Raw genomic sequence first — 22,531 nt, 5'->3', positions numbered from 1 at the left:
AACAAAGAGCATCAGGAAGTCTGAAATAAGAACTACATCTTTAGATGTTTGCCTCACTTTTGCATAATGTCACGTACAAAAGTCATTAAGATTGTACTTCCAATGTACGATTTTCATGAGATGTATTGATTAGGGAAAGTAGCAGTACCAACGGCAACCAGTTGGCAAAGGCTAACTGGGAGATAGCAAACTGATCACAAGAACAGGGGCTTGACTGGGTAATGTGTCATACAGAAGAAGCACTCCTGGTTTTCCCAACCCACAAACAGACCCCAAGGCATTGATCTTGTGTATTAAGTCCTCCTCAGCTTCTTTCAGCTGCAATGGGCTACAGTCTGCAAAAGAGAACCATCTTTGGTTTTAAAAAAAGAACAATTATTAAAATGAAGATAGGAAACTTTGTATGAATGCTCGACCGCTTGCTGTAAACAGTCATCTTGCTTGGCCTTCATTAAAACAAGTGGGCAGATTTAGTTTCTGTTTTTCATTTTTTAAATTTGTGACATGACCCAACTTGCCTGCTTTTGTAAGCAACATTAAGGAAGGAAAATTGTAGAGGCCCAAGGATGAATGTTCATGACTATGTATAATTTGGTTCAGGAAAATCTATTGCTTGGCTGAGATGGTGTACCTCGTATCTATGTAATGCAGGGTTATCCATGATGAAGCATACCATAAATCTGAGGACAAAAAACTTTAAATAAGGGAGTTTCTGTTTTGTGGCTGGGGAGTAGTTCAGTTTGTTCCCATTATCCTTGCACAAGTTAATCAACTATAAAAGTACTTGAAAAGACTTAGGAGTTTTGATTTCTCAACAGACAATAATTAAAAATCAAATTTCTCTCTGTTCCAATCTCTCCCAAGTTTACACCGTGTAGTAGTTACCACACCCACCCCCCCCCCCCCCCAACCTATTTTTAAAAAAGATCTTAACCTTGGTTAGCAAGTATAGTAAAACTCCTTATGCAGAATTCAAGCAACCGGCAGCCTCAAACAACTGGCAAGAAAATGTGGAAAATAAATAGGTTAGAAAATATGTAAGTTTAATGTTGGCGCACCTCGCCGTTAGTTTGTCAATCACACAACACACAGTCTCAAGCAACTGGAAAACATACTTTATCTGGCATCTACCAATACCCATTGGTGCCGGATATCAGGAGTTTTACTGTAATCATTTGAAAACTGCATTTTGTTTTAGAATAACTCACATGAAGCTGTATGTAGAAGAAATGAAACTCACATGAAGCCGTATGTAGAAGGAATGAAACTCCATGAACTCAGCAAGAAAAATGACAAGCACAAGGAGATCAGCAAGCATCCAATGAACATGACTGCATATTTGAGCAAATATACCACAAAATCCATACTGTGGAAGCTCACTATTAGATGGTGTTTCTGTAGAAAGATATAAAAATGACATATTTCAAATTAATCTTATGACATTGACAGATTATGTTATATTTTATATTGTATATAAATATTTTTATAGGAGATAACTTGTGGCAGTTTTTCTTTAGTTTAGGTCAGAATTCAAATCAGATCTCATTTAAAATGCTGGACCTCTGCTCAAGCCAGACAGTTCAGGCTCCGTCCGAGTGCCTTTGCACAAACTTTGAAGAATCCCTATAAGGACTTCTTATAGATGTTAATTGGACATGCTGTGGAGTAATGGATTATTGTTTTAGAAAGCAACAGATGAACAAACTCAGAAGATTAGGTCTAGAGTCGTCGTCTGAGGGCAGTTGGCTGTTCTACGACAGTCATGTGGTTTTCTTTGAGAGAGTGAGAGAGAGAGAGAGAGAGAGAGGGAGAAAAAATTCATTTCTACAGTTCAGCAGTAGCTGGGACTGGAATATGACAAGCTGGCAAGTTTGTGGAAAACCCCCATTTTGAAGATGGGTTGTGAGTTCTTAGTTCAGCCTGGTCAAAGCCCTTGTGGTCCATACAAGAGATGGTTGGCTGCATAATGTTTCACAAAATAAGGGAAACAAAAAGGAACTCTGTGGTGACCAGAAAGAAAGAGGTTATCATTTGGAAAACCCTGATGGGGCAAGTTTCTTCGGCAAGACACTGAAGTGGTGGATCTGAAGGAATCAATTGTGGGTGACCAATGAGCAACAAATCTCTCTCTGAAAACCGACAAGAACCTTCCTGAACGGTAACCATTTACCTTTCAAGCACCAAAGCCTGGTGAAGATTCATAAATATTAAATTCTGTGCACAGAATAAGAATTACCTGATATCAGTGAACATGGAGGAGAAGTGAGGTTGGACTGTGAATCAAATAACTTTTTTTGAACTTATATATACATTACATACACGTGCACTTAGAATTAGAAGGGGGTTAAGTTAATATTAATAAGTTAAAGTTTGATCCTGTTTTCATGTTTAAAGATAATTAAAAGCAACTTTTGTTTAAGTAACCATTTGTCTTGGTGAATTTCTATTGCTGCTGGGTTTTGGGGTCCTCTGGGCTCATAACAACTCTTTCTCTAAACTTCCAAAAATATTGTTATTTTTCCTCACAGGGTTATAGATGTTTGGATAACTACTAGGAGGATGAATACTTGGTCTGTTGGAGACAGAATAAAGCTTAGAACATGCTGTAACGTTAACCTCTCATTCGCTAACATGAGACTGATGATTATGAATAGAGAAGGAATCAAAAAGAATTCATGGCCTCAAGTGGCAAACAAATGAACAAACTGGAGTTTGCTGGGACAAAATTATGATATCAACAAACGCCAATGTAACCTAACACTTCGGCAGTATCCATCTCATAAAACCAATTATTTTTTTCATTTTATTCTCTTCCTCATCTTGCCTGCAAATGTTCCTTTGCACATTTGCAGCATGGTTAGTCTAGCAGTTAGTGCAATACTGTTAGAGAGCACTAGTGACCTGTGTTCGAATCCAGCGCTGTCTGTAAGGAGTTTGTATGTTTTCCCCATGTCTGCGTGGGTTTCCTCCGGGTTCCTCCTACCCTTCAAAATGTACAGGGGGTTGTAAATTAATTGGGTGGCTTGGGCTCGAAGGGTCTGTTACCAGGCTATGAATCTCAAAAAAAAACCTCCCTGCACCCCAAATAAACCAATGTTCATAAGGAAATCTGGTTGTCAGTAGATTGCAGCAAGTCATTTCTTTCTGTGGGAATAAAATGGCAGCTGAAGAGGGAAATATCACATCACAGTCCAGTTCTCTACTGTCCTCAGAAATAGGCTAGCAGGAATATAATCTGGAATAGAATTTCTGACAGCTGTCCAGAAACAAGGAGCCAATTGCACCACATCCATTCTTTGCACTAAAATTAGTTAACTAAACACAACTCCAAGATATTCTTGGCTCAGTACCTCATAGGTTTAATTAAGTAAATTTCTGATTAATAATATTCTCTAGTAATGGAGGTTCAAACCTACACTGTAGCATTCACTTTTAAAATCAAATATCTGCTCCTTTTTTCAGCACCTTTTTTTTCCCACGCAGGTGGTGGGAAGGAGTGCCAAAGGAAGCAGAAGTGGATACAACCGTCATGTTTAAAAGACATTTAGATTAGTGCATGGTTTAGAAGGATATGGGACAGACACAGGCAAATGAAACTAGCTTGGGTCATCATAGATAAGTTGGGGTGAAATGCTATAAAATTCTGTCTCTGGATCATGCCAGCTCCTTGAAGAGTTTTTAAAAATCAAGGGCATTAAACTTGGAAAGCTTTAAGTACAAACATATGGTTCAATATTCTTTCCCAAAATTCAAGATTGCACAATCGCTCATTCCTGGCGAGTTGAAGTACAAACAAGCATTTTGACAGCTGGGTCGATGACCTTGGGTAATGCAGCATAGTTGAAATATTGAACTTGGTTACCATGCCCTTGACTGTATATTATAGACCACATTGCATAGTCCAATTACCCACAAAGGCCTCTTTAGGAAATGGTTATCTTTACTAAAAATTTGTCAGCAATAACATGCAATAGTGAGTAAAAATAAATCACCTGTGCTAGGTATAGCAATGCTGGGGCAAACAATGCAACAGGATATAAAGATTGGTATGCCGCCAAGGCCAAGAATATTGCACTGATAAAGGCACTTCCTTGAAACAGAAAACATGTCAATTAAAGTCAAACAATTAAATGCAGTAGACAAATTTTAAAATGCTGCTTATTGAACAATATATAAACAGCAGAGAAAAGTCAATGGTTTGAGTACATCTAAAAAAGTTTCTGACTGAAAGGTTACACTGAAAATAGATCGACCAAAGCAGTCTAGTAGCTTTTTCATTTTTGTTTCAGAATCTGATTTTTCTCATCATTAATAGCATATTTAAACTGTACACAATTTTATATCAAGCTATGAAATGATTTATATTTTTCTCTCATGGCAATTTTTTCATTTTCCTTCCAAAGCTTGGGGTTCCAGAGTTCAATGACGAAACATTTATCAGTGATGAGCTTGAACTGCAAGGGGTAGTAAGCTATTTGCCTGTGGAAGATGATAAGCAAGTCCAATTGTACCAGCCCAAATGAACAGGAGACAGTCTTGATGAGCAAAAGGATCCAATTTTTGCACGAGTAGAGAAGCGATCACATTTAACAAGGGAAATCTGAAATTTATCCCTTTCTGGTTATTGAGCCCATGCTGGCTCTCAAAGTAAACCCAGCCATCACATTCCCCACTCACTTCTCTGCAACTTATTCTCCTTCATGCGCACATTGTTCTCCAAGTATCCACATGTGCTGGATTCGTGGTAGCCAATAACGTTACAACCACAACCTTATTTTTTGAGGGGAACCCAGAGCACTGTGGGAAAATCCATGTGATCACAGGAAGTAAAATCCACATGGACAGGATCATATGTCAGGTTCAAACCTGAGCCACTAGAGCTAAAACAGGAGCAGTATTAAACTGGATAGCAACCTTGGCCATGAACCCTGATGGAATGGCTCTCTGTCAAATTTTCAGGAATAAGGTTACACAACTGCATCAAATGTAACCTTCCTTCATTTCAGCAATGTTCCTGATTAAAACACAATATCAACTTTTGTTCTTACTTTCCCCTTGCTGTTATTGCTTCACCTAATTTCAATTTTAAGTAACACTAGTGTTCCAGTCCCAATCTTAAAATAACAAATAAATCTCAATCAATCATCGCATGCAGCTGCTCAACAGCCAGGAACAGGTTGGAACAAAGTAAAAATTAACATGCTTGCATGTTTGAGAAAGAAGAAAGCCATGCTCACCTTTCACGGTGGCTAAAACAAAAACTGCAATAATTGCATTATTGATAGCACAAGTCGATTTTGCCACACAGGTGAGCACAGTGAATGGATTCAGGAGAAAGCTGAGGAACAAAACAGAAGAGATTGGTTTATACATCTCACTTTGCAATGATTGTGAGGGACAGAGCTCATCGCATCCATTAGTCCTGTGTAGGGAACAACAATGCTGTGAAAATGACTTTTATATGAGCAAATTAAGATAGTTTTTAATGATTTTAATTTCCGAACTAATGAACACGTTATCAATTCTGCTGACGTGAAGATGTTGAAAAGTCAATTCCATCTTCATTAATTAGTGAAAAAGAGAAACAAAAACTGTAGATGCTGGATTCTTGAGCAAACAAGGAGGAGCTGGAGGATTTCAGCGGGTCAGGAGGATCCAGAGAGAAATAGATCGTCAGGATCATTTTTTCAAAGTCAAAAAAGTCCCAAACTGATGATCATTTCTCTCCATGGATGCTGCCTGACCTACCGAATCTTTCTAGCTCCTCCTTGTTGGCCCTGCATTAATGTCCAACGTCGTCTTGCTTATATTGCTGTCAAATTAAACACCTTTTGAATTCTGATTTCACCAAATGATGTTACAAAATTAATGTCCAATGATGTCTTGCTTATATTGCTGTCAAATTAAACACCTTTTGAATTTTGATTTCACCAAATGATGTTACAAAAACAAATCAGGAAAGCAAGTCACAGTAGCAAGATTCCAACAGCAAGGTTAGCACACCGCTGTTACAGCGCCAGTGACCCAGCCTCAAATCTGGCGCTGTCTGTGAGGAGTTTGTATGTTCTCCCCCAATGACCTGAATGGGTTTTCCCCAAATGCTCCAGTTTTCTCCCACCCTCCAAAAACGGACAGGGTTGCTAGGGCTTCAATGGCTAGAATCTGTTTCTTCCATCTTGTATATTAAATTTATATAATACTGCTGCCAAATCATCAGGTTTGAGACACATTTTATCGTTGATCAGATGCTGCTCATACCTACAGAAAAGAAGACTGTTGAAGCAAAGGCCACTTAGCTCCTGAGCCTGCTCTGCCATCCAATGCCAATCATAATCGACTCTTAACAATTATTTTTGTTATTCTGTTAAACTATTATTCATAATAAAAATCTTAATCTCAAAATTTTTACTGTACTTCAAATTGTTTGGACTTCCCTCTTGTTTACATTTCTCTCTTTTGTATACATATCTTTTCACACTACCGATAATTAGAAATTCAACCCGGCCAGCACGAAAAGAAACTCAGGGTTGTATGTCATGCCATGAACGTACTCTGACAATTTATCTGAACTTAAAAATGTCATGCATCTACAAGTCTCAACAGGATTTTTGAAGGAAAAGTTAAAATTCATTTGGTACCTTTTGTTCGGAGGAGAGTTTCCTGACATCAACCCAAAATAGCATGGATTTAATTTCAATGTTTTATTCTTGCTCTAGACCCCCATCAAGATGCAAGGTAACATACAAGAAAACTTTCTCTTCTTTCAAAGGTTAACCTTTTGGACTCCACGTCCCTGTTTTCAGGGCCTACCGAGAAGCGCATATATTCATACTGTAGTTTTAATCATGGACTCAAATCGGGTTGCTGGAGCACCCCCTCCAACCCCGCTGCGTGTCGGGGTGCTGGAGGGTCCCCTGCTGCACGCTGGGGTGTTAGAGCCTCCCTCGCGAGTCAGGGTGCTGGAGTCCTCCTCAGTTCCTGTGTAAACCGAGCACTTGGCAACCTGACTGATCACAACTGAGCATTGATAATGATATTAAGATCTCTTACTTACAACAGTGCTACCTTAAGAGGAATATGATACATTTCTTTAGGTGTCCTGACCAGTGTGATGATATCGGGAGCATATTTTTTGAGTTCAAATGCAATCCGCTGCTTCCTAAACTGAGAAATAAAAAATAAATTGAGAACTTCCATGCAATATTTATTGGTTAATTCAACATATTTAATTTAATTTTCTTTAAAGTGTAAACTTTCCCTAGCAGTCCACAGTAAATCTTATGGCCATCTCTCTGCAGGTTCAGACTATCAAGTACTATGACAGCAATTCTTCTAACAAATCAATCACAAGTGGATTTTTACTTCTCCCTTTTTCCAATTTTTCTGCTGCTTCAAGATTTTAATTCATATTGCAGAGGTTGCAGACATTATGATGTTGTTGTAAAACTACTTCATGGTAAACACTAGGGCATTCAGTTGTGCGACAGAATAGAGGGATTTGGGAATACAGATATCCAATTCCCTGAAAGTAGTGCAAAGGTAGATAGGGTCATAAAAAGAGCTTTTGGCATATTGATCTTCATAAATCAAAGTATTGAGAAGAGGAGTTGGAATGTCATGGTAAAGTTGTACAAGTCATTGGCAAGGACAATTATGGAGTATTTTTTTAAAAAAAACATATTTTTCACACTGTGAACCATATCAACCAAAATATGTACAAACGTTTCTCATTAAATATACTCAGTGCCATTTTCTCCCTTTTTTCCCCCCTTCCTTCCCTCCCCCCTTCCCACCCCCTCCAAAATCAATAAATATTCAACATATACAATACAATAAAACCATGAAACAATGTCTTCACACAAAGGAAAAACAAACAAGAAAAATGTGTCATCTACTTTTACACACTAAATCAAATCACTTTGTCTTCTTATCATTTTAGGGGATGGAGGTCCAAGGCAAGCTCTCTGTTATGTTCCATGTACGGTTCCCAAATTTGTTCAAACAATGTGACTTTATTTTTTATATGTTATTTTTTCCAATGGAATACATTTATTCATTTCCATGAACCATTGCTGTATTCTCAGTCTCTCTTCCATTTTCCAAGTTGACATTATACATTATACATTTTTTGCTACTCCTAATGCTATCATAATAAATCTTTTTTGTGCTTCATCCAGTTTGAGGCCTAATTCCTTGCTTCTTATATTACTTAGAAGAAAGATCTCTGGATTTTTTGGTATGTGGTTTTTTGTGATTTTATTTAATATCTGATTTAGATCTTCCCAAAACATATTCACTTTCTCACATGCCCAAATTGCATGTACTGCTGTTCCTATTTCCTTCTTACAGTGAAAACATCTATCTGATAATGTTGGATCCCATTCTTTTAACTTTTGGGGAGTGATATATAACCTGTGTAACCAATTATACTGCATTATGCGTAACCTTGTGTTTATTGTATTCTTCATAGTTCCAGAACATAACTTTTCCCATTCTTCATTCTTTATCTTTACGTACAAATCCTTTTCCCACTTTTGTTTAGGTTTATAGCTTATTTCATCGTTTTCCTTACCTTGCAGCTTAATGTACATATTTGTTATAAATCTTTTAATTATCATTGTGTCTGTAATCACATATTCAAAGCTGCTTCCTTCTGGTAATCTCAATCTGTTTCCCAATTTATCCTTTAAATAAGCTTTCAGTTGATGGTATGCAAACATTGTACCATGAGTTATTCCATATTTGTCCTTCAACTGTTCAAATGTTAAATAAATTATTTCCCAAAAAACAATTTTTATTTTTTTTTAATTCCTTTTCTCTCCCATTCTCTAAAGGAAAGGTTATCTAATGTAAAAGGGATTAGTGGATTTTGCGTCAATAACAATTTTGGTATTTGGTAATTCATTTTTTCCTTTCTACGTGGATCTTCTTCCATATATTAAGTAAATGATGCAATACAGGTGAGCTTTTATATTGCACCAGCTTTCCATCCCAACATTTATGGAGTATTGAGTGCAGTTTTGGTCACCTAACTACAGGAAAGATATCAATAAGATTTAAAGAGTGCAAAGATTTACTAGGATGTTGCCCAAATTTCAGGAGATGAGTTACAGGGAAATGTTAAACTGAAATGAGGAGAGATTTCATAGAGGTGTACAAAATTGAGTATAGCATAAATACAAGTAGGTTAGGCATGATACAAACCAGAAGACATGGGTTAAGAGTGAAAGGGGAGAAGTTTAGGGGGAACATTAGGGGGAACATTTTCCACACAGAGAGAGGTGGAAGTGTGGAACATGCTGCCAGATGAAGTGGTGAATACGGGCTCAATTTTAACATTTAAGAAACATTTGGACAGATACATGATGGGAGGGGTATTGTGGGAAATAGAGTGGGTCCAGGTCAATGGGACTATGCAAAATAATAGTTTAGGACAAACTAGAAGGGCCAAAGGAAAAACAACCACCTGAAGAAACACACAAAGATCAGCGTGTACAGAGCCGTTGTCATACCCACGCTCCTGTTTGGCTCCGAATCATGGGTCCTCTATCGGCATCACCTACGGCTCCTAGAATGCTTCCATCAGCACTGTCTCTGCTCCATCCTCAACATTCAATGGAATGACTTCATCATCAACATCGAAGTACTCGAGCTGGCAGAGTCCGCAAGCATTGAATCCATGCTGCTGAAGACCCAACTGCGCTGGGTGGGTCAAGTCTCCAGAATGGAGGACCATCGCCTTCCCAAGATCGTGTTTTATGGCGAGCTCTTCACTGGCCACCGAGACAGAGGTGCACCAAAGAAGAGGTACAAGGACTACTTAAAGAAATTTCTTGGTGCCTGCCACATTGACCAATGCCAGTGGGCCTCCAACCGTGCATCTTGGTGCCTCACAGTTTGGCGGGCAGCAACCTCCTTTGAAGAAGACCGCAGAGCCCACCTCACTGACAAAAGACAAAGGAGGAAAAACCCAACACCCAACCCCAACCCACTAATTTTCCCTTGCAACCGCTGCAACCGTGCCTGCCTGTCCCGGATCAGACTTGTCAGTCACCAACGAGCCTGCAGCAGACGTGGACATACTCCTCCATAAATCTTCGTCCACGAAGCCAAGCCAAAGAAGAAAAAAGAAACTGGCTTCAGATCCCTGGTTACTTTGATAACATTGATTCAAAGTCAATTCTAGACCCCCAGTTCTCATTCTCACCCACGGAGTATGAGCCAAGCATCTTTGCAAGATTTGCTGAGAAATGTTCCTACTTGAGACAGCAGTTTATAAATTAAAAATAGAATCCTTGAGCTTGCAGATGGCGACACCATCAAACCTTTACCAATACATTCGTGAAAAGAATTAGAGACATGAACTAGAAAATTCATAGATTTAACTAAACTTTTCATTAGCTTTTTCCAACTTTCAATGCACAAAAAAGGTTTTTACTACAACATGAAAATGGAGTTTTTGAACAATGGGGAAATATCTGGAATTGCCGAGTGGGAAGCTTTATCATTCAGGAGAGCCATTTATAAACAATGTACAAATGTTGAGTGTTTAAAAAGGGGATAAAGACCACAAGACAGGAGGAGAAATAGGTTATTTAGCCCACCGAGTTTGCCCCTCCATTTAATCATGAGCTGGTCCATTTTCCCACTCAGCCCCTCTGTCCGGCCTTCTCCCCATAAGCTTTGATGCCCTGGCTAATCAAGAACTTATTAATCCCTGCCTTAAATACACCCAAAGACTTGGCCTCCACAACTGTTTGTGGAAACAAATTCCACAGATTTACTTTGGCTAAAGAAATTCCCCCACACCTCTGTTCTTAAGTGGATGCCCTTCAATTCTGAAGGAGTGCACTCTTGTCTGAGAACTTAGACTCTCCCATCATGGGAAACATTTCTACATCCACCCTTTCTACATCCATGTCTTTCGACATTCAATGTTTCTGTGAGACTCCTCCCTCATTCTCCTAAATTCCAACAAGTACAGGCCAAGGGCTGTCAAACACTTATAGTATGATAACCCTTTCATTCCCAGAATCATCTTTGTGAATCTCCTCTGAAACCTCGCCAAACCTTCTAAGTAGGTCCTTTCTTAAATGAAGACCCTAAAACTGATGGTGGAAGTTACCGACTTAGTAAGTACAATATTCTTATTTTTTAAGAATATTTTATTTATTAGAAAACCAAGTAATAACCCCAATTAAAATATTAACAAATTATCATAATCATTTGTGGTTACAGAGAAAGAACCTAAAAGAAACTACAAAAAAACCCTCCTAATCTCCCCTCCCCCCCCCCAAACCTTAACCCTCCCATTAACCTAATTCTAACCCACCTACCCTCCTAAATAGAAAAAGAAGCCAAGAAAGAATTAGATAAGGAGAATAACTCACGTTATTTATTTACTATCTGGTAAGGAGATCCAGCAACATTCAAGACCAGCCTCAAATTTTCAAATTAAAGTAATCCAAATACGGGCTCCAAATCTTTTTAAATACATAATATTTATCGCATAAATTATGTTATAATAAATACAATATTCTTACCACAACTTTGTTGAAATCCTCAGCAACAACATAGAGTGCAAGTGCAGTGATAACGTCCATTGCCTGCAGCAACAAAATGCACATGGATCACAAAAGTCACACAACAGGAATTAAAAGGGTCAATATTTGGTAACATTACTTACCATAAAGACAAATTCTGCATAATCAATAAGGAAATGGAACAGGTATATAATAAGTGGAGTCTGTAAAATTAAAAAAAAAATAAATGTACCTCTAACACAAAGGACAAATGTTCACAAGAATAACCAACATTCTGGGAAAGATTTTATTGGAATATTTCAACATGACATTGGGTCACAAGGTATGAACCATCTTGGTGCAACTGATTTAAATAACTTAGACAAGGAAGGAAACTCAAGGTACCTTATGATAAAAACAAATATTCATGTAATGATTGAAGTGACATCAAAGGCATGTATTCTGGAGTATCACAGCCACAGCTTGTTTTGTTAGCTTACTTATTACTGTGGCCTATTTCAGTTAATCATGGGAGAGGAACAGTTCTGCATTTTCTCTCTGCATTTATACTTATACTCAAATCTCTTTCATGTCTGTGGCAGCATCAACATCTGGATGAGAATTGGAGATTTATTTTTTTAGACATGCAGCGCAGTACCAGCCCACGGGTCTGGGCCAGCCAAATATCCCAATTAACCCACAACACCTCCCTCCCACCACATGTTTCTGAAAGGGGAGGAAACCAGAGTGCCTGGAGGAAACTCAAGTAGACACAGGGAGACAGCGCCTGATTCGAACCCAGGTCGCTGTTGCTGTAATAGCAATTGGCTAACAGTTATGCCTACTGTGCCATCTTGTATGTTCTATAATCTTAGTAATCTGAACTGGTATCAGGATAAAAACCAATCGAATGCAATGCTGAAATAGTTCAGACAATAAAATGGCCTCAGCTTTCACAGTAAATTTTACAAGATAATAATTATGCATTTGATGGTTTCCCTCTTGCATTTCACATCGTCACTAACATTCAACTTCTGCCTTGAGCCTCAAAATTAAAACCCAGAAACGCATGGCATGAACTCTGGTGGGTCAGAAGATAACATTTACCTAGGTTGGAAAGTCCTAGGTTGTTAAACATTTGAACACAAACATCCAGCCTGATACTTCAACACCATGCTAATGGAATACTACAGCGCTGCTACTGTAATACACAAAAGTGCTGCTAAAACTCAGCAGGTCACACAGCATCCAGAGGAAGTAAAGGTTAACCTGAAATGATGGATACTACGTTATCTGTTGAGCTTCTCCAACACGTTTGTGTACTGCACTCAACCCCAGCATTTGTCGACTCTCGTATTTTCAGGAGGACATCGTGGCCAAAGCACTTCTTTAATGGAAGGTCTTCGCCATCGATTTGAAGAGAAAGAATGGCCTCCTCATATTTATTTCTCAACCCATTCTACGCTAAGAATGTGCCTGAAGAAGCAGAAGCGGCCCTTCAAATTGTCGTTCAGGTGGCAGTTTTTAAAGCACAATGCTGGCCACCTGAAGGACACAGCTGCACAGGATGCAGCTCCGAACCCACTCCGGCTCCTGCCCAGTGTCAGCTGTGATCGGCAGCCTGACCATTTAACATCCGCTTTCAGCCAGTTGCATTCAGGTGGCTGGGGGAAGCCACTGTGCTGAGCTGATTATCCCTCCCGGAGGAGGGTTACGTAGCTCACCTCAAGAGCGCCTCCTAACCATACATGGAACCTAACAGAGAGGGACTGCCTTGGACCTCCACCCCCTAAAATGATAAGAAGACAAAACGACTTGATCCAGTGTGTAAAAGTAGATGACACATTTTTCTTTTTTATTTGTCATTGTGTGATGACCTTGTTTAATGGTTTTATTGTATATGTTGGTTTTGGAGGGGGGTGGGAAGGTAGGGGGAAAAGGGAGAAAATGCCACTGTGTATATTTAATGAGAAACGTTTGTATATATTTTGGTTGTATGGTTCACAGTATGAAAAATATATTTTTTTATAAATAAAAAAAGAGCGCCTCCTGCACATTCAGGTGGCCTCAAAACAGCCGCACATTGCCTACAAATGCGGCTTTACATGCGGGGCAATTGGCCTCCTGAAAGTGCCCAGGGTGATCAATGATAAAGGCTGTCAAGGCAATACTGCATTTCAAACTCATAAATCACCATTAAATTCATAGAAACACAGTTCACAAATTAACTAATGCAGGATCTCCAAGTATTCAGCATTTCAGACTTGGAAAAACAGCTTTAAGTAATTCCATACGTCAGAGCAGTAAAATCCCAATTCAGACCAGTAATGGAGATCAAACTACTACCACGGTTAGAACCACATACAAACCACCAACAAGCTAGAGATTGCCCCACCTCTGATCTGGTCATTGTAGGATATCACAAGATATAGGAGCAGAAGTGAACCCATTGGCCCATCGAGTCTGTTCTGCTGTTCTAATCATGAGCTGATCCATCCTCCCACTCAGACCCACTCCCCGTAACCTTTGATCCTTGACTGATCAAACACCAGTCAACCTCTGCCTTAAATACACCCAACAACCTCGCTTCCACTGCCGCATGTGGCAACAAGTTCTACAGACTCACAACCCTCTGACTAAAATGTTTACGCATCTGTGCTCTAAATTGACACCTTTTATCCTGAAGTTATGCCCTCTTATCATTAGAATTGTCTACCATGGGAACCATCCTCGCCACAACATCTATTTTTTCCAGGCCTTTCAGAATTTGAAATACCTCTACAAGGACGCTCCTCGTCCTTCAGTACCTCCAAGTACAGTCCAAGAGCTGACAATTGGTTTATATGCAAATTGGTTGTTCAGTTTACTCGAGTATTTCCGACTTAAAAACCTCTCATGGCTACAAGGTATTTTGCAACAATCTGAGGATGTGAAGGATACTATGTAGTTAAATTTTGTAGCTCTGGACATGGGTAAAAATATATTGCATCCCTATAATAAAAAAATCACCGTTCCAATATTGACGTCAGTTTTGTCTTTCCCCTGCACAGGAACTGGCTGGTGAATAGGATGAGAAACACAAGGACATCAGGAGACAAGTATTAGCGTGTCCCATGGTCACATTCACAATAGCAAATTAAGCCAGCGATAAATCACGCTATAACATTAACCAAGCTCCACCAGCAATACAAAGCTAAATATTTATTATCCATCTTATTTATTGTTTCTTTTCATTTAAAAAGTAGTACCAGTTTGGCTGCAGCAAGTAAGAATTTTGGTCCACATGTACATTGCACAATGTTCACAACAAATTTATCGTAGTTGACTATATAATACTTACTTCATGGAACATATTTCCAGTATATGGGGACACGCCTAAATCCAGCAAAGAAAGCCCCTCTACGACTGAAACAGAAGGAAATAAACGAGTTGCGGAATAAAGAATCAGACTAATCTTCAAAAATTTAAGATTTTGCAAGCCAACACAATTTTTTTTTAAATTATAGTAGTTTGGTGTTATTCCTCCAATCTAAGAGTACAGAAACATCCCACCAACTGAAAAGGAGTGTTTAGGTTTCAGATTTATTGCCAGAGTACATACATGACATCACCCACAACCCAAGACAGAATTACCACTTCTTGTTAAGGCAAAAAAATTGTTCACAACGTACACAAATGAGGTGTAAGCACACTGACTGGCAATACAGAGACAATTTTTTAAAAGATCAATAAAGTGGAAAAGTAAGAGTCCTTTAAATGAATCCTTGATTGAGTTTGTTGTTTATGAGCCAAAGGGCTTGTTTCAGTCCTATAGTATATAGAACAATGCAGTGCAGTACAAGCCCCTCAGCCTGTGATGTTGTGCCAACCTATATATACACCTAAAAACCCAAATCCTCCCTATCTCATAACCCTCTATTTTTCTTTCATTTATGTGTCTGGTTTTTTTTAAAGAGTCTCTTAAATGCTCATATTGTTCCAGCCTCCATAACCAATGCATTCGGAAATGTGTGCTTTATTTTGAAATTATCTTCAATGAACAGTTATGGTGAGGGAAGATTGAATGAAAATAAGTGCACTTCAGCCAATTCACATCAATGGTGTGGAAGTGGAAAGAGCCAATAGATTCAAGTCCATAGGAATAAACATTTCCATCTCACTGTACCAGGAATAATGTAACAGTTCACTAAAATCAAACTGCACCAATAATTATTCTTCAACTGACATCACTCAAAAAAAATTTGGTTCTTTTAATGGCTGTGAGAATGTGAGTAAAAAAATATATAATTTTAAACACACAGAAAAGTCATGATCCGAATTGAATTGGCTCAGAATCTTCTTCAGGTCAACATGTGCATAGTGCATTTTATCAACCAATCAAAAATAAACTTCCGTGAATGGACACAATCTGGAATTATTCCTACAAGGTCTTTTTAAAAGAGAAACAATCACTTTGGGAAAGTAATTTTGCAATCTTAAAATGAAAGTATAAGAGAATGGAAAAGAACTGGATTACTTTAAAAGGAGACTGCATGGACACAATGGACTAAAGAGCAGTACTGATTCCAATTATTGTGGACAAATTGGTCAGTGAAGAGCACATGGAAAGCTGCAGTCTTAAACCTGATGTGGAGCTGCTTAGTTGTAGTCATAATTAAAAATAACCAGGCAATGTTAATGAAACAAAAGTAAAAACACAACGCTGGAGAAACTTTGCAGGTCAAACGGTGCACTTTATATCGTAAAGATTAATATACACAAACAATGTTTCAGGGTTGAGCCCTTCATCAAGGTATGGGAAAAAATGTTGGAAGGTGCCTGAACAGAATGGTAGTGGAGGAGCACAATCTCAATGGCATTAAATGGATAAGCAAGGGAAGGCACAGCAGCAAGCAGGGGAAAGAGGGATTGCTCTGTGGATAGAGAGGAAAGGGGATGGAGAACTAGGGGAAAGAGACAATGGAAAGAGAAGGGGGGGGGAGAATAGGTTAACAGAGTTGATGTTAATGCCATCCGGTTGGAGAGCGCCCGTCCTCGTCCCCTTCCCTTCCCCGTCCTCGTCCCCTTCCCTTCCCCGTCCTCGTCCTCGTCCCCTTCCCTTCCCCGTCCTCGTCCTCGTCCCCTTCCCTTCCCCGTCCTCGTCCTCGTCCCCTTCCCGTCCCCGTCCCCTTCCCTTCCCCGTCCCCGTCCCCTTCCCTTCCCCGTCCTCGTCCCCTTCCCTTCCCCGTCCTCGTCCCCTTCCCTTCCCCGTCCTCGTCCCCTTCCCTTCCCCGTCCTCGTCCCCTTCCCTTCCCCGTCCTCGTCCCCTTCCCTTCCCCGTCCTCGTCCCCTTCCCTTCCCCGTCCTCGTCCCCTTCCCTTCCCCGTCCTCGTCCCCTTCCCTTCCCCGTCCTCGTCCCCTTCCCTTCCCCGTCCTCGTCCCCTTCCCTTCCCCGTCCTCGTCCCCTTCCCTTCCCCGTCCTCGTCCCCTTCCCTTCCCCGTCCTCGTCCCCTTCCCTTCCCCGTCCTCGTCCCCTTCCCTTCCCCGTCCTCGTCCCCTTCCCTTCCCCGTCCCCTTCCCTTCCCCGTCCCCTTCCCTTCCCCGTCCCCTTCCCTTCCCCGTCCTCGTCCCCTTCCCTTCCCCGTCCTCGTCCCCTTCCCCGTCCTCGTCTCCTTCCCTTCCCCGTCCTCGTCCCCTTCCCTTCCCCGTCCTCGTCCCCTTCCCTTCCCCGTCCTCGTCCCCTTCCCTTCCCCGTCCTCGTCCCCTTCCCTTCCCCGTCCTCGTCCCCTTCCCTTCCCCGTCCTCGTCCCCTTCCCTTCCCCGTCCTCGTCCCCTTCCCTTCCCCGTCCTCGTCCCCTTCCCTTCCCCGTCCTCGTCCCCTTCCCTTCCCCGTCCTCGTCCCCTTCCCTTCCCCGTCCTCGTCCCCTTCCCTTCCCCGTCCTCGTCCCCTTCCCTTCCCCGTCCCCTTCCCTTCCCCGTCCCCTTCCCTTCCCCGTCCCCTTCCCTTCCCCGTCCCCTTCCCTTCCCCGTCCCCTTCCCTTCCCCGTCCCCTTCCCTTCCCCGTCCTCGTCCCCTTCCCTTCCCCGTCCTCGTCCCCTTCCCCGTCCTCGTCTCCTTCCCTTCCCCGTCCTCGTCTCCTTCCCTTCCCCGTCCTCGTCCCCTTCCCTTCCCCGTCCTCGTCCCCTTCCCTTCCCCGTCCCCGTCCCCTTCCCCGTCCCCGTCCCCTTCCCCGTCCCCGTCCCCTTCCCCGTCCCCTTCCCTTCCCCGTCCACTTCCCTTCCCCGTCCCCTTCCCTTCCCCGTCCCCGTCCCCTTCCCCGTCCCCGTCCCCTTCCCCGTCCCCGTCCCCTTCCCCGTCCCCTTCCCTTCCCCGTCCTCGTCCCCTTCCCTTCCCCGTCCTCGTCCCCTTCCCTTCCCCGTCCTCGTCCCCTTCCCTTCCCCGTCCCCTTCCCTTCCCCGTCCCCTTCCCTTCCCCGTCCTCGTCCCCTTCCCTTCCCCGTCCTCGTCCCCTTCCCTTCCCCGTCCTCGTCCCCTTCCCTTCCCCGTCCTCGTCCCCTTCCCTTCCCCGTCCTCGTCCCCTTCCCTTCCCCGTCCTCGTCCCCTTCCCTTCCCCGTCCTCGTCCCCTTCCCTTCCCCGTCCCTTCCCCGTCCTCGTCCCCTTCCCCGTCCCCTTCCCTTCCCCGTCCTCGTCCCCTTCCCTTCCCCGTCCCCTTCCCTTCCCCGTCCCCTTCCCTTCCCCGTCCTCGTCCCCTTCCCTTCCCCGTCCTCGTCCCCTTCCCTTCCCCGTCCTCGTCCCCTTCCCTTCCCCGTCCTCGTCCCCTTCCCTTCCCCGTCCCCTTCCCTTCCCCGTCCCTTCCCCGTCCTCGTCCCCTTCCCTTCCCCGTCCTCGTCCCCTTCCCTTCCCCGTCCTCGTCCCCTTCCCTTCCCCGTCCTCGTCCCCTTCCCTTCCCCGTCCTCGTCCCCTTCCCTTCCCCGTCCTCGTCCCCTTCCCTTCCCCGTCCTCGTCCCCTTCCCTTCCCCGTCCTCGTCCCCTTCCCTTCCCCGTCCTCGTCCCCTTCCCTTCCCCGTCCTCGTCCCCTTCCCTTCCCCGTCCTCGTCCCCTTCCCTTCCCCGTCCTCGTCCCCTTCCCTTCCCCGTCCTCGTCCCCTTCCCTCCAGTTCTCCACCCCCTTCCCTGCAGCCTTTCGTGCTTTACCCCCACGTCAATGAAATGTGGCAGGGTATTTCCATGCCTGTCTGGAGCTGACACCCAGACCGGCAGGCCGCCCACCGCCGCGTCGCACCACACAAGTACCTCGCTTCCAGGAGTTCAGGGGCGACACCACCTCCACCCGTTCCGAGATAAAGTTCGCCAGCGAGGAACGGAACAGCATAGCTCGGACCGTGATCGCCACCACAACCACCAGCATCAAGGGAGCTGCCATTGTCCCAACCACCAGCAGCCCGGTGGGGGGAAGAGGAAATGACGTTGACGCAGTTAACCATAGCCACGATGCCCTTGAACTACAGCACCCATACTCCCACGCGCTCCCCTAACTACGGTGCCTGCGAAGGAGATTTTGCACCCAATATATCAAAGGCGAAATATTAAACCTGCATTTTCATCAAAATATTGCACTTTATCTGCAGACTTTCTTGCATAAGGCGAAATATTGAACGTCAAAATTTTAAAGTTTAGGTTTATTTATCACATTATTCTTAGTATAATGAGAAGGATTCTTATTCAAGCAGGCTAACAGCTCAACTGTAACATTCATATATTCAGTATTCCTTTGTTGTCAGGCAATAAAACAGGTGTAATATTACATGAAATTTGCTTTAGTCTGCCATAAGATTCGTCATCAGCAGAGATTTCTGGCACCCCTTACAGTCAGAGAAAGAGAAGCAAAAGAGAGTCAGTTCAGAGTCACTGAGCATCCATGGATTCGCCTCCAGCTCTCCCGCATCCCCTGTAGGCGCATAGAGTCATATCTAAAATCATGTGTAACCCAAGCTCCAGATCAGCAAGCCCTCAGTACCCTCGAACCTCTCTCGCATCCAAGTCCCAATACCTGGTACCCCCTACAGCCAGTCTCTAGCAGTCCGCAGCCTGGTGCGAGGCCTTCGACTGCAATCACCAGAGGCCCGTGGACTGTGTGGGTTCCTCGCCACGAGTTGCCAACACCCTGCCGACTGTAGGTTCTTCAGCTCCAAAGCTGATCCCCCACTGAGGTCAATGTCCTATGGGTCTTCTCCTCTGCTTCTCCTTCTCAAATGGGGGCGGGGGGTGGTTTTACCATTTTCTGGTGCCCTGCACCAGTTCTCTGCTTCCCAGAGTCTGCAACCCTTTGAGGCCACTGCTAAACATAGGAGCTGCCATCATGGGCCAAGACCCTGTGGTTGCAAGATTTTAAAATATACCACTGTCAGCTACTTTAACAGACTGTTTAAAGCCGTCAGTAGTTGGACTGAAAAGGAGCTTTGGTCTGCTCATTCTTTGTGAGACGTACCAGCATTGCCATTGATTTTAAATAATTGTATAAAGTGGAAGAACTTGAGCACAATGTTAGGCTATAGAGTTACAATGAAAATTAGACAAATACTTAATATTTCAAAAAAATCTTACCTCCTGAGTTGATTAGCAGTTCACAATTAATAAATTAGTTAAACACACAAATTATATACCGAGACATTGAGTCCAATTGCATGGAAGCAGGCCCTTTGGCCCAAGAGAATCTGCATTAGTTATCACTAATTACACTAAACCCATTATCTTAGGCTTCTATGTCATGGAATTTCAAGTTCGCATCAAAAAAACTCATTGAATGCTATGAGATCACCTGGGCACCCGCCCAACCAGGCATTAACATAATTTTAAACTTTTAAATTTAAATTTAGACTTAAAATGTAGACATACAGGTACATCACGGTAACAGGTCATTTTGACCCACAAGTCCATGCCACCCAGTTTACACCCCATTAACCTACACCCCCGGTACGATTCAAATGGTGGGAGGAAACCAGATCCCCCGGGGAAAAACATGCAGAACGTACAAACTCCTTACAGACAGTGATGGAATTGAACCCCAGTCCCAATCTTGATCACTGGCGCTGTAAAAGCTTTGAGCTAACCGGTACGCCAACCATGCTGCCCTACCATGTCATACCTGAAGGGGTCCAGCCCAAACTCTTGGTTATGTATCTTTATCTTTGCTATATAAAGTACACTGTTTGACCTGCTGAGTTTCTCCAGCGTCGTGTTTTCCCTTCAATCACGTAGGCCTGTGGACTTTTATGCTTTACTACATTCACATCGACTTCTCTGGTTTCCGTTAGCTCTCACTGTCTCTCCCTTTCCCTATCTCTTGCTCATAACTTAAGAAGGGCCCAGGACCGAAGCGTTAGTTATCTATCTTTATCTCCTATGGATGCTGAGTGACCTGCTGTGTTTTACCAGTATTTCTGTGTCTTTACTACAATCACAACATTTGCTGACTTTCCTGTTTCACTCCAAATGTTATGAGAATATCTGTCATTATCTCAAGCAGTGCATTCCAGATTCCAACCACTGTCTGGATAAAAAAAATCTTCCTCAGATCCCCTCTATCTTAAACCTATACCTCTGCTAAAGGGAAATGCTTCTCACCATCTACACTACCCCATAGTTTTATGATCCTTCAACTGGTCAAGCCTCAGCCTTTTCCCCTTCAATTAAAATAAATCTTTTTGTGCTTCATCCAAATCGAGGCCAAGTTCTTTACTTCTTATATTACTTAGAAGAAAGATCTCTGGATTTTTTGGTATGTTATTTTTTGTGACTTTATTTAATACCTGATTTAGATCTTCCCAAAATTTTTCCACTTTCTCACATGACCAAATTGCATGTACTGTTGTTCCTGTTTCCTTCTTACAGCGAAAACATCTATCTGATACTGTTGGGTCCCATTTATTTAACTTTTGGGGCGTGATATAAAGCCTGTGTAACCAAATATATTGTATCATGCGTAACCTCGTGTTTATTGTATTTCTCATAGTTCTGGAGCATAGCTTTTTCCATGTTTCATTCTTTATCTTTATGTTTAGATCTTATTCCCACTTTTGTTTGGGTTTACATCTTATTTCATCGTTCTCTTTCTCTTGCAGTTTGATGTACATGTTTGTTATAAAACTTTTAATTATCATTGATGTACATGTTTGTTATAAAACTTTTAATTATCATTGTGTCTGTAATCACATATTCAAAACTGCTTCCTTCTGGTAACCTCAGCGTGCTTCCCAATTTGTCCTTCAAGTAAGTTTTCAGTTGGTGGTATGCAAATATTGTACCGTGAGTTGTACCATATTTGTACTTCAATTGTTCAAAAGATAATAAATGATTTCCCAAAAAACAATTTTCTATTCTTTTGATCCCTTTTCTCTCCCATTCTCTAAAGGAAAGGTTATCTATTGTGAAAGGGATTAGTTGATTTTGCGTCAATATTAATTTTGGTAGTTGGTAATTTGTTTTTTTTCCTTTCTACTTGAATCTTCTTCCAATATATAGTGTATGTTCAGGTGCTTCTCTCCTATTTTATCTAGCTCTAATCTGGTCCAATCAGGTTTTTCCCTTGTTTGATAAAAATCTGATAGGTATCTTAATTGTGCTGCTCTATAATAATTCTTAAAGTTTGGTAGCTGTAAGCCCCCTTGTTTGTACCATTCTGTTAATTTATCTAGCGCTATCCTCGGTTTCCCCCCTTTCCATAAGAATTTCCTTATTATTTTCTTTAGCTCATTGAAGAATTTCTTTGTTAGGTGAATTGGTAACGATTGAAATGGGTATTGTATCCTTGGGAAGATATTCATTTTAATGCAATTTACCCTTCCTATCAGTGTTAGTGGTAAATCTTTCCAATGTTCTAAGTCGTCTTGTAATTTCTTCATTAATGGCTGATAATTTATTTTGTATAGATGGCCTAGATTATTATCTAGTTGAATACCTAGGTATTGGATTGCTTGTGTTTGCCATTTAAATGGTAATTCTTTCTTAAATTCGCTTCACTTTTATTTGCGT

The 22,531-nt window shown here is 42.0% G+C and overlaps 1 protein-coding gene across 3 annotated transcripts in view; it reads right to left on the bottom strand.

The window, feature by feature from the left end:
- The window catches only part of pigu (phosphatidylinositol glycan anchor biosynthesis, class U), a 33,914-nt gene extending 14,969 nt beyond the window's left edge, over window positions 1–18,945 (bottom strand). For 2 of the 3 annotated variants that reach the window (XM_069884259.1, XM_069884258.1), the window contains exons 1-8: window positions 18,794–18,945; window positions 14,863–14,927; window positions 11,687–11,746; window positions 11,544–11,606; window positions 7,055–7,164; window positions 5,238–5,338; window positions 3,993–4,090; window positions 1,241–1,395 (exon numbers count right to left, since the gene is read on the bottom strand). In XM_069884259.1, coding sequence (XP_069740360.1) covers window positions 1,241–1,395; window positions 3,993–4,090; window positions 5,238–5,338; window positions 7,055–7,164; window positions 11,544–11,606; window positions 11,687–11,746; window positions 14,863–14,927; window positions 18,794–18,923 — 782 coding nt within the window. In that variant the 5' untranslated portion in view covers window positions 18,924–18,945. The remainder of the gene's footprint in view (window positions 1–1,240; window positions 1,396–3,992; window positions 4,091–5,237; window positions 5,339–7,054; window positions 7,165–11,543; window positions 11,607–11,686; window positions 11,747–14,862; window positions 14,928–18,793) is intronic. The other variant, XM_069884260.1, reaches the window with a different exon arrangement.
- Between the last annotated feature and the right edge of the window lie 3,586 nt (window positions 18,946–22,531).

This window comes from Narcine bancroftii, chromosome 6, assembly GCF_036971445.1.
Source record: "Narcine bancroftii isolate sNarBan1 chromosome 6, sNarBan1.hap1, whole genome shotgun sequence".
In the NCBI taxonomy this organism is placed as follows: Eukaryota; Metazoa; Chordata; class Chondrichthyes; order Torpediniformes; family Narcinidae; genus Narcine; species Narcine bancroftii.
Note: the sequence above shows the minus strand (reverse complement) of the source record. Positions and strands in the feature narration are given on the sequence as shown.